Source organism: Chiloscyllium plagiosum, unplaced genomic scaffold, assembly GCF_037043375.1.
Source record: "Chiloscyllium plagiosum isolate Xiang-an unplaced genomic scaffold, Cpla_swu_hap1 HiC_scaffold_23, whole genome shotgun sequence".
NCBI classification, from domain to species: Eukaryota; Metazoa; Chordata; class Chondrichthyes; order Orectolobiformes; family Hemiscylliidae; genus Chiloscyllium; species Chiloscyllium plagiosum.
In genome coordinates this window covers 6,391,845-6,404,169 of record NW_028270161.1, presented here as the reverse complement: position 1 = coordinate 6,404,169, position 12,325 = coordinate 6,391,845, and the positions used below count along the sequence as shown (strand labels likewise).

The window sequence follows — 12,325 nt, the reverse complement described above, 5'->3', positions numbered from 1 at the left end:
TTGGAAGGATATGGGCCGGGTGCTGGCAGGTGGGACTAGATTGGGTTGGGATATCTGGTCAGCATGGACAGGTTGGACCGAAGGGTCTGTTTCCATGCTGTACATCTCTATGACTCTAAGTGCTTTGATATATCCAGCAATTGCAAAACGTGTGCTACAAATATGATTATTTTTCGTTTGGTAGTTGAAGTTTCGGTCACAAAGTGATTAAAATTGAGGATTAACAAGACATAAGAATAGAAAAGTACAGATATCTCTGGGGTTTGGAGCAGATGCCACATATTAGGAGGGGTGAGGCTGATGAGAGAATTGAAAATAATGACAACAATTCTAAAATAAAGGCTTTTCCTAACTGTTCCAAAGATAGATCAGAGAAACTGGAGTTGTTTTCATTTGGAGATATAAATATTATTTCAAGAAAGTTTATTTGAAACTATTAAAGTTATATCAGTTAACCATAACAGTATCAGTCAGATTGATCACCGTACAGTTCTGGCGGAGATGAAGTCTTGCCTTCACATTGAGAATACCCTCCATCGTGTTGTGTGGCACTATCACCGTGCGAAATGGAACAGACTTCAAACAGATCTTGCAACTCATAACTGGGCATCCATGAGGTGCTGTGGACCATCGACAGCAATAGAATTGTATTCCAGCACAATCTGTAACCTGATAGCCCAGCATATCCCCCACTCAACCACTACCACCAAGCCAAGGGATCAATGGAGTGTGCAGGAGGGTGTGCCAGGAGCAGTACCAGGCATACATGAAAATGAGGTGTCAACCTGGTGTTGCTGCCAAATAGGGCTACTTACATGCCAAGCAGCATAAACGGCAAGTGATAGGTAGAGCTAAGCGATCCCACAACTAACGGATCCAATCTAAGCTCTGCAGTCCTGCCACATTAAATCGTGAGTGGGGGTGGACAATTAAACAATTCATTGGAGGAGGAAGTTCCATAAATACCTTCCCTCAATGAGGGAAGTGGCCAGCACATCAGTATAAAAGATAAGGCTGAAGCATCCACAGCAATCTTCAGAAGTACCAAGTGGATGATTCATCTTGGCCTCCTCCGGTGGTCCCCAGCATTACAGATACCAGTCTGCAGCCAATTCAATTCACTCCAATCTTACCAAGAAATGGTTGGAGACACTGGATACTGCAAGGCTCTGGGCCCTGACAACATTCCAGCAGTAATACAGAAGACCTGTGCTCCAGAACTTGTTGATCCATTAGCCAAGTTGTTCCATTACAGTTATAACACTGGCATCTACACAAAAATGTGGAAAATTGCCCAGATATGCTTTCTGCATAACAAGCAAGACAAATCCAACCCAGCCAATTACCACCCCATCAGCCTACTCTTGATCATTAGTAAAGTGATAGAAGTTGTCATCAACAGTGACATCAAGCAACACCTGCTCAGTGATGCCTAGTGTGGGGTTCACGAGAGCTACTCAGCTCCTGACCTCATTAAAGCCTCGGTTCAAACATGGACAAAAGAGCTAAATTCCAGAGGGGAGGTGAGAGTGACAGCCTTTGACACGAAGGCTACATTCAACTGAGTGTGGCAATAAGGAGCCCTAACAAAACTGGAATAAATGGGTATTGGGGCAAACTCTCCAGTGGTTAGTCATATGTGACACATAGGAAAATGGTCATGATTGTGGGAGATCATGTAGGAGATCCTCAAGGTATTGTCCTAGACCCAACCATCTTTAACCGATTCATCAATGACCTTCCCTCCATCATAAGGTCAGGCGTGGGGATAATTGTAGATGATTGTACCATGTTCGGGACCATTCATGACTCCTCAGACACTGAAGTAGTCTATGTTCAAATACAACAAGATCTAGACAATATCCATGCTTGGGCTAAACAATTGGCAAATAAAAAATAACATTTGCACTACACAGTTTTCCAGGCTATGACCATCACCAGTAAGAGATTATTTAACCACTATCCCTTGACATTCAATGGTGTTACCATTACCAAATTCCCCCACACAATCAATGTCCTGGGGGTTTTCCACTGACCAGAAATTCAATGGGGCTCATCACATAAACACTGTGGATGTAAGAGCAGATCAAAGGCTGGGAATACTGCGATGTGTAACTCACCTTACTCCCCACTTGCTTGGATGAATGCAGCTCTAACAACATTTAAGAAGCTTTACACCTTCCAGGACAAAGCAGCCTGTTTTCAAAGTTTGTGCGAAGATTTGTTGCTCGGGTGCTCGTTGTTGTGGTTCTGTTCGCCGAGCTGGAAGTTTTTGTTGCAAACGTTTCGTCCCCTTGCTAGGCGACATCATCAGTGCTTGGGAGCCTCCTGCGAAGCGCTTCTTTGATGTTTCCTCCGGTGTTTATAGTGGTCTGTCCCTGCTTCTGGTTGTCAGTTTCAGCTGTCCGCTGTAGTGGTTGGTATATTGGGTCCAGGTCGATGTGTTTGTTGATGGAGTTTGTGGATGAATGCCATGATTCTAGGAATTCCCTGGCTGTTCTCTGTCTGGCTTGCCCTATGATAGTAGTGTTGTCCCAGTCGAATTCATGTTGCTTGTTGTCTGCATGTGTGGCTACTAAGGATAGCTGGTCGTGTCGTTTCGTGGCTAGTTGATGTTCATGTATGCGGATTGTTAGTTGTCTTCCTGTTTGTCCTATATAGTGTTTAGTGCAGTCCTTGCATGGTATTTTGTACACTACATTCGTCTTGCTCATGTTGGGTATCGGGTCCTTCGTTCTGGTGAGTTGTTGTCTGAGCGTGGCTGTTGGTTTGTGTGATAACGGCACACCAGGGGACAGTGATTTGGTAAAAATCTGAAGATGATACATGGCAATGAGTGATTGTCTTCTGGAATATGCTCCCTTGTGACTTTCAAAGGGAATTGGATAAGCACCCATGGGAAGCAAACAGGGAAAGAATTGGATTGTGGGGTGAGCATAATTGTTCTTCCAGAGAATCAGCATAGGTTTGACAAGTTAAGTGGACAATTTCTGTCATGTCAGCATTCTATACTTCTAAAGCCACACCACCTACTTCCCATCTCTGCTCCTTTAAAGCACATGCCTGACCAAGCTTTGAGTCATTCCCGTGCTAATATCTCCTCCTTTTGCTAAATCTTTATCTGGCTATTCTTTAATGAAGCAATTTGGAATGTTTTCCTATGTTCAAAGTTATTGAAAATTGTTAAATAGTTTGCTGAAATCTTTGGTGATCATTTTCCATCCATGTAAACTGCTCCTTCTGTTAGGAAAACCTAAGAGCCAGAGTAGTCAGGGCATGATATTTCAATCAACCTGTTGAGACTTGTTACAAGACATCATGGGCCAGGTGAGACCTTTGGAGTTAAAGTTGAATATGTTGGGAAGATTTAGTAGTATCATCATTTGACTTGAACTGTGCACTTAAACTAGAAGTGCTCCCTGCTAACTTAAAGGACAAAAAAGCAAGCATTCCGAGAAAAAAAAGCAAATTCTAAACAGACATTAATGCCTGCTTCATCTAGGTCCTAGATTTTATATTGATTCAGATTGCTAAAACGTTTATTTCCCTCTAAAGGGTAACAGCATTTTCCTGCTAATCAATGACTTACTTTGTGACTAGATGACTAAGATGACATTATGACTAAGCGTTACAGCATATTTTTTCCAGATTGGGTTGACCTTTTCATTTTAAGATCATAGATAAATGAGCACCAATTTGTATTCACTCACGCTGTTTGATATATGACTTTAGTGATGTGGTTTGAACACTCCATCAAGGTAGAAATAGACTGTAAGCCAATATCCCAACAATAGATAAAAGCAAATTACTGCGGATGTTGGAATCTAAAATCCAAAGACAAAATGCTGGAAAATCTCAGCAGGTCTGGCAGCATCTGTAAGGAGAGAAAAGAGCTGACGTTTCGAGTCTAACTGCCCCTTTGTCAAAGCTAAAAAAAGGGAGAAGAGAAGAGCAGTACTTCTTCAGGGTAGGCATTCCTGGAAGAGAGGTGGCAGTCGGTTAAACATTGTGGATGCTGTAAAGCAAAAACAGAAACAGAAATTGCTGGAAAAGCTCAGCAGGTCTGGCAGCATCTGTGAAGAGAAATCAAAGTTAACGTTTTCGGTCTGGTGACCTTGCCTCAGACCTGTTCTGAGGAAGGGTCACAGGACCTGAAATGTTAACTCTGCTTTTTCTCCACAAGTGCTGCCAGACCTGCTGAGATTTTCCAGCAATTTCTGTTTTTGTTTAGAATCTGAAGCTCCAGTTTCACTTAATTAGATGATCTGGATAGATGTGCGACCTTTAAGTTGTTCAAGTACATTTCTCATTTTACAGTGTCATTCTTCCACTGCCGCAGAATGTAATCGATTATTTACTGGATGATGGGACGCTGGTGATTTCTGGAAGGTAATATCAAGCAATGTGTGTTTGATCACATGCTTTTCTTTGTGTAGTGGATGCTGCAGTACAGTAGAAAATACATGCCAAATTGTGGCATTTGTCACAGTCTTGTTAGCTATTTGATTAGAAATTGTTATTACTAATCCATCTGAATGCAATTGCTAGATTATATTTTTGTGATGAAACTGCATTTACTTGTTAATTAGTATGATCAATTGGCTTCATCCCATGGAAAACTTGCCTACTTGCGGAACGTTTCAGAGAACACCTCTGGAACACCCGGACCAACCAACCCAACCACCCCGTGGCTCAACACGTCAACTCCCCCTCCCACTTCACCAAGGACATGCAGGTCCTTGGACTCCTCCATTGCCAGACCATAGCAACACGACTGCTGGAGGAAGAGCGCCTCATCTTCCGCCTAGGAACCCTCCAACCACAAGGGGTGAACTCAGATTTCTCCAGTTTCCTCATTTCCCCTCCCCCCAACCCTCGAACTCAGCATCACCTTCCTAACCTGCAATCTTCTTCCTGACCTCTCCGCCCCCAGCCCCACTCCGGCTTATCACCCTCACCTTAACCTCCTTCCACCTATCGCATTTCCAACGCCACTCCCCCAAGTCCCTCCTCCCTACCTTTTATCTTAGCCTACTTGGCACACTTTCCTCATTCCTGAAGAAGGGCTCATGCCCGAAACGTTGATTCTCCTGCTCCTTGGATGCTGCCTAACCTGCTGCGCTTTTCCAGCAACACATTTTCAGCTCTGATCTCCAGCATCTGCAGTCCTCACTTTCACCCATAAAAAGGAGACAACACCAGGTTACAGTCCGATGGGTTTATATGGATGTATTAGCTTTCGGAGTGCTGCTTCTTCATCAGTGAGCTGTGAAGGAGCAGCACTCCAAAAGCAAGTATTTCTGAATACACCAGTTGGACTGTAGCCTTGGTGTTGTGTGATTTTTTTAAATCTTTGTCTACCCCAGTCCAACACCGGCACCTCCAAATCATTTGAAAAAAAGAGACACATCTACATTCTGATGATGGCTTGTGGGCAGTAAGGAGCAAAACAATGTCTTAAGTTTAAAGATTAGATTACAGTGTGGAAACAGGCCCTTTGGCCCAACAAGTCCACACCGACCCGCCAAAGCGCAACCCACCCATATCCCTACATTTACCCCTTACGGGCAATTTAGTATGGCCAATTCACCTGACCTGCACATCTTTGGACTGTGGGAGGAAACCGGAGCACCCGGAGGAAACACACGTTGACACAGGGAGAATGTGCAAACTCCACACAGTCAGTTGCCTGAGGCGGGAATTGAACCCGGGTCTCTGGCGCTGTGAGGCAGCAGTGCTAACCACTTTCAATTCAGAAAGTATTTTTGAATCATTTTGTTTTAATTTAATTGCATTTTAGTTGTTTAGGTGAGTGTTTACAGCCAGTGATTAATTTCTTGTTTAGTGAAATATTCAGATGAATCACAAACTTTTCTGGTAGGTCATTGTCTTTCTGATGCTGATAATGGTGGAATTTGCTACAGATGGTTGCTGCAGTTTACAGTGTGCCACTGATGAAATAAAAATCACAATCATACAAACACTGCTGTTGGTCTGCTTTAACTGTTCAGGGCCATCTGAATAGTTACGTATTCCTTCATTCCACCAATTTTCAACGCTCTTTCTGATTTTTGATTTATAAAAGCTTGTTTCCAATTATTTCAGAAATGAAGCCCCAAGTTGTTCACGTATAGGTGATGACAGTGATGAAGAACAGGATGTACAGGCCAGTATTGTCTATTGTTTATTGTATTAATGAAATATTTGTATGTTTTTCCATATTAAACATAAATTTACATTAATGATCTCTTAGTAGTTTCTGATATGAGAGTGATTGCGAGGTAACCTTTTGTGTTCCTTTCATGTAGTGGTCAGATGATGAGAATGTGACAACTCTTACGGTAAGCGATTTATTTGCATGTCTGTGGATGTGATATTTGTGTTAAAAACAACTAGTTTGTTGGCTGAATATAAATTATAACTAATCAGAACATTTTGGAATTATAGCTTTATTTGCTGTACTTAATTTTAGTAATCACCCTCTCCTACCCAGGAGACACCAAGGTCTGCATTGTATACTTTTCAGTTACCGTTTTCTGTTCTTTAGTTTGTCAAATTTGCATGACCAAATGTAGCTGTGTTAGCTATTATATAGTATTTTGATCTATTTTTAAAATTGAGACCTTTACTGAATTGGAGCAATTCATTGGTTTTAATTTAGATGTACTTTTGTTTTGTTAACACTTGAATTTATTTGTTTTTAAAATGCAGGCTCCAGAATTCCCAGATTTTGCAGCAAAAGTGCAGGAGGCTATAAACTCTCTTGGAGGCAGTGTGTTTCCAAAGCTTAACTGGAGCTCTCCAAGGGTAAGAAATCTGAGGAAGATCTTGCACTTGAAAATGTTTGTTGTCAGCATTTTTAAAACCTGCCTCACTGGCTGGACTCAAGGAAAACTCTGATAAATGAAAAGCAAGTTTATATTGAGTTGGAATCTCTGCTTATTGTACAGATGGGATATGATTGTATCAGACAATGTTACTCTATTGTAAAATCTATTCTTTGATAAATGGATTATTTAAGTAATAAAGCAAATTCTGTATTTGCTTGCACGTTTCCTCACCAATCGATTGTGTTTCTTATAGATGCAGAATAATTGCAGTTCTTATAATTCTGTCACCCTAGTCAGGCTACATCTGTCAGTGCTAGAGAGGAGCAACCAATTAAGTCTTGGCTGGCTTCACCAACCTTTAACAAAATATTATGGTATATTACCCAAAGGGAAAGGCACCTTACTTTTAAGTTGGTTGAAGTCTAATTTAAAAATTAGGACAACCAACAGAAACATTTGGAATTTGAGAAAATAAAGCTGGGCCAGGGAACTTGTGATTATTCCTGTCACTGCATTAGCATTTTTGGTTTTGTATTGGCTTTCTTGTGTGAATTGGATCAGCACAAAAGTAGTTGGTGGTGATGAGTGATATGGTGTGTCATGCAATGTTAGAAAATGCTTGAAAAATCTCAGCTGGTCAGGCAGCATCCATGGAGGAGGAGACAAAGTTAACATTTTAGCTTTCATCAGAACATTTTTAAAATGTTGAGAGATGTAATAAGTTTAGAGCTTGTCTGGGAATGTGAGAAAGAAGAGAACAAAAGTGGAAGGTTTTGTTGAAAGGTGCAGACACACTTGAGTTAGGTAGATTAGCCATGGTAAATATGGGGTTATGGGGATAGGATTCGTCCAGAGTTTGAGAGGGATGGTCTTGGGAGGATTAGTGCTGACGTGATGGGCCAAACAGCCTCTATCTGCACTGTCGGGATTCTATAATTCTACAATGGGCTGAATGACCTCTTTCTTTTCTGTACCTGTTTTATGGCTCTGTGATGGGAACATTATAAGTAGAAAAATAAAGGTGGGTCGAGAGGAGGGTTTTTAAAAGATCCTTTCATGCAGTCTGGCATCACTTGCTGAATGTAAATGGCTAAAGCAAAATTTTACTGCACTTAAGGTGCAGTACTTATGTCCTTTAATTGGGTGGCATGTGGTAGGTGTCCAACAAAAATAAATTGGATCCAATTGGGGCGGCACAGTGGCTTAGTGGTTAGCACTGCTGCCTCACAGCACCAGGGACCCAGGTTCAATTCCAGCCTTGGGCGACTGTCTGTGTGGAGTTTGCACATTCTCCCCGTGTCTGTATGGGTTTCCTCCAGGTACTCTGGTTTCCCCCCACATTCCAAAGACGTGCAGGCCAGGTGAGTTGGCCATGCTGAATTGTCCATAGTTGTTAGGAGCATTAGTCAGAGGGGGGTGAGTTACTCTTCGGAGGGTCGGTGTGGACTTGTTAAGCCGAAGGGCCTGTTTCCACACTGTAGGGAATCTAATCTAATCTAAACATTTAACAGTGTTCAACTCAATGCTGCCTCCTGATAGGATGTAAAATGTATCATCAAAGAATGAGATGACTGATGTTTGTAATCACATAAAATGCATCCAGTCTGATGATTCATTCAATCACTTAAGGTGCAGTACTTATGTCCTTTAATTGGGTGGCATGAAAGTTTAGCAGAACTTGAAGTCATCTTGGATGAACTTACTTGAGATTTTTTTCTCAAACTAACTCAGCAGCTGGCCACGTTTTCTCCTCTGTCCACTTTTGTGAAGATTCATTGTGTACGATTCCACAGTGTTTGTGTCACTAGCCTTACGCTGTGGTTTGTTGATATAGCTCTTTCAGGAGTCATGTTAACAAGTCAGTGGACACGAGGCAAATCAAAATTTGAGCTGAACCTGATGCTATCTTCACCCATATCCCAATACACGAGTTAGCAATCAGTGTGAACAATGACTAGGGATATTAATATGAATTGTCATGTATCAAAAGCAATAGATACCAGTCAATTAACAATTTAAAATCTGAAATCTATAGATTTTACTAGGAGGCATGTAAAAAGATGTAGAACGAAGGCAGAAGGATTGAGCTGAAGTAAAGATCAGCCATGATATCACTAAATAACAGAACTAGCTCAAAGGGCTGAATCCATGCCCAAGTTATGCCATCATAACAAAACTCAACACTGACCAAGAATCTAATCTTGGCATTTCTAGTATATATGTTCTCAGAAACTCTCTGCTTCTATTACTTGAGCATAATAACTTGATGGTTTGTTTTACAATAAAATGTTAGAGAAGGTTTGTCCTAGCTTGAGAATTTAAACAGGCAGTCTTTTCAATCTTACATGAAACATATATGGCTAGTTTTTTTGGGTTATTAATTCTGAATGCATAAAGTCCTTCAATATTCTATTTCCTCAAGTTTATCATTATTCGATTTTTAATGTATTTTGTCCAATGCGTAACTATGACACTCAGCTTATACAGACAGGTATCATCTATCAAGGGTGACTAAGAGGTTAGTTTGTGTATTCCTATTTTGTCTGGATATTTTATATTAGGTAATTAACAGCTGTCAAAAGAATTCTCACATTTGTTTGAAACGTGTTTTGTTTTGCTTAAAGATAATGCAAGCATCTTCAGAATAACGCTATGGTCTACTATGTTTTTCCTTTGTCTTTTTTTCCCTCTACCCTAGGATGCTCAATGGATTGCAATGAACAGCTCACTCAAGTGCAATAATCTCAGTGACATCTTCCTGCTTTTGAAAAGTTCAGACTTTGTCACTCATGACTTAACTCAGCCGTATGTACTTGAATTGTTAATACACAAAGCTTCGGAGTTTTTTTAAATGTTTGATTGTACCAGTCAAGTATTGCACTTTCTTTTCAGGCTGATTTTGTTTCCCTCTTGTCTCCTTTACTTCATGCATTCTGATACTTCATCTGAACCACAGTTTTTTATATTGAACTGTATGTTATGAGGTGACTTGAATGCAGAAACGTCACAATGAAGCCTGATTTATTTCTCATTTGTGTTGACAGGCTGAGCTGTTAACTCAGCAGAGGTCAAAAAACGTGACAGATTTTATATTGATATCAATCATTGAGAAATACTGAATCTTTTGTTTTATATATTCATGGAATGTAAGCAACACTGACCATTATCGTCCATCTCTAATTGCATTTGAGAGATTGCTAGTGAAACATTTTCTTGAACATAGCGAGAAGGCTTAGTAGATCATTTCAGAAGACAGTTTCGACCCATCCCTTTTGCAAGGGTCTGGAGTCACATGTGGGGCAGACCAGGTTAGGACATCAGATTTCCTTCCCTAAAGAACGTTAATTTCCAGTGGTTCCATGGATATCATTTTGATGCACATTTTGGTTTCTAGATTTAATCAATTAAGTGAATTTAAGTTCCCGCGCGGACCTGATGGTATTTGATCTCATATCTCTGAGTCATTAATCCAACCTTCGAAATGACTAGCCCTGTAATGCAACAACTATGATACTATACCCGTGGGATTCTACTCCTGTGAGCTCATTCTGAATAGGAATGGTAAAATAACACTTTTTTTAATTATCAAAAAAAAATCTTGTTATGGAGCCGTTCAAGGTTTTTTTGCCTTCACTGTTCATCCTTCCATAAAGCTTTCCATTTAGCTGAGAAAGTTGCTGCTTTTCAAGTCACTTGTTTATTTCACTATTTTGAACTCTGCTGATATTTTAAGACACAAAATTATTTGGAAGCAAAAATAACACTGTGACATCCTGCCAAAGAAAATCTTCTGAAATCATTGCTATTATCAAGTAGCACTGACTGTAAACAAAGTTCAGTCCAAGTTACTTTTTAAATCATTCATGTTTATGGGCAGGTCAGAGCAATAAGAGTATTTCAGGAGATAGTCTATCAGCAAATAAATGACATACTATGATCATCTCTCAGAATAATAGCTGTAACCGTGTGATTTTTGTTCAAACTGCTTATTGTCCAGATAATTTCTTAAGCTTATCAGTAATCTGTTGACTGATTCTTTTCATCCAGATTTCTTCACTGTACTGATGACTCACCAGATCCTAAAGTAGATCCTCAAGTAAGTCCGTTTCCAGCTTCAAATCTCCTGGGTTCCATGCATAAATGTATGGGTCATTATGATGCAAGTAGCTAGCAAACATCAGGTTTCTTATTCTATTTTTTAAACGTGTTGTGACTCTATATTTGAAGATTATATTGTTGGCCTGAATTTTGCTGTTAAAATTATTGGCACTCATGGTTATTAAACAGTAAATAGGATAGCAATTCCTGATACTCTCTCAGTGTAGATATTAAGGACTTGTACGTGCTTCCCAGCTTTTGTACTCGATACCTCTAATTATTCCGAGTGCCTTGGGATGAAGAATCTTTTGCTAACGACTCTGTCAATATGTCCTACCATCTTATCCATAAAAGTTGTGTCGACCTGAATGCATAATTACTGCATTTTCCTTCCTGCCAATGTCTCATACTTTTAGGTATCGCAGACATTTTGTTACATATGACAATGTGTTGATCTTTAATTGGCTAATTGATTGTATAAACTACAAATTCAACTTTTACACCAGTTCAAGTGGATTTTTATGATAATTAAAATTGATTAAAATTCATACAGAATTGGAACTAAATTGGAATTTGTGACGTGTACTCAAGTATTGGAATACATGAATACAGTGAAAAGTGTACAAAGTCACCATTCTCCATCTTGGTTACAAAACCAGAATTTAAAAAAAAGAATTAAAAGTTGAGAAAATGTCAGAAGTTCGAATTTTTCTCACTGGATTTAATTAAATGTGTTGGAATTATTGATCGACCTACTAATTGGAATCAGGGCTCTAGGCCTTCTGGAGTAGGCATAGAACATAGAATGTTACAGCGCAGTACAGGCCCTTCGGCCCTCAATGTTGTGAAAATAATCTATGCCCATCTAATCTACACCGTTGCATTAGCATTCATGTGTATGTCCACTGCCCATTTAAATGCCCTTTATGTCGGCGAGTCTACTACTGTTGCAGGCAGGCTGTTCCACGCCCCAATACTCTCTGAGCAAAGAAATTACCCCTAATATCGGTCCTAAATCTATCACCCCTCAATTTAAAGCTATGTCTTTGTGTTAGCCTTCATCATCTGAGGAAAAAGGCTCTCACTGTCCACCCTATCTAACTCTCTGATTATCTTATACATCTCGATTAAGTTACCTCTCAACCTTGTTCCCACCAACAAAAACAGCCTCAGTTCCTCATCCTTTCCTCGTAAGACCTTCCTTCCATACCAGGCTACATCCTAGTAAATCTCTTCTGAACTCTTTCCAAAGTTTCCACATCCTTCCTATAATGTGGTGACCAAAACTGCACGCAGTACCCCAATGTCTTGTACAGCTGAAGCATGATCTCGTGGCTCCGAAACTCCATCCCCCTATCAATACACGCCAATGTACATATGCCTCCTTAACAAGCCTA

At 40.2% G+C, this 12,325-nt stretch overlaps 1 protein-coding gene across 3 annotated transcripts in view; it reads left to right on the top strand.

Annotated features, from left to right (window-relative positions):
- cdc123 (cell division cycle 123 homolog (S. cerevisiae)) overlaps nt 1-12,325 on the top strand; it is a 38,333-nt gene that overhangs the window by 4,790 nt on the left and 21,218 nt on the right. For all 3 annotated transcript variants that reach the window (XM_043714156.2, XM_087999343.1, XM_087999342.1), the window contains exons 2-7: nt 4,318-4,389; nt 6,106-6,166; nt 6,309-6,341; nt 6,712-6,807; nt 9,529-9,635; nt 10,878-10,926. In XM_043714156.2, the coding sequence (XP_043570091.2) occupies nt 4,318-4,389; nt 6,106-6,166; nt 6,309-6,341; nt 6,712-6,807; nt 9,529-9,635; nt 10,878-10,926 (418 nt within the window). The remainder of the gene's footprint in view (nt 1-4,317; nt 4,390-6,105; nt 6,167-6,308; nt 6,342-6,711; nt 6,808-9,528; nt 9,636-10,877; nt 10,927-12,325) is intronic.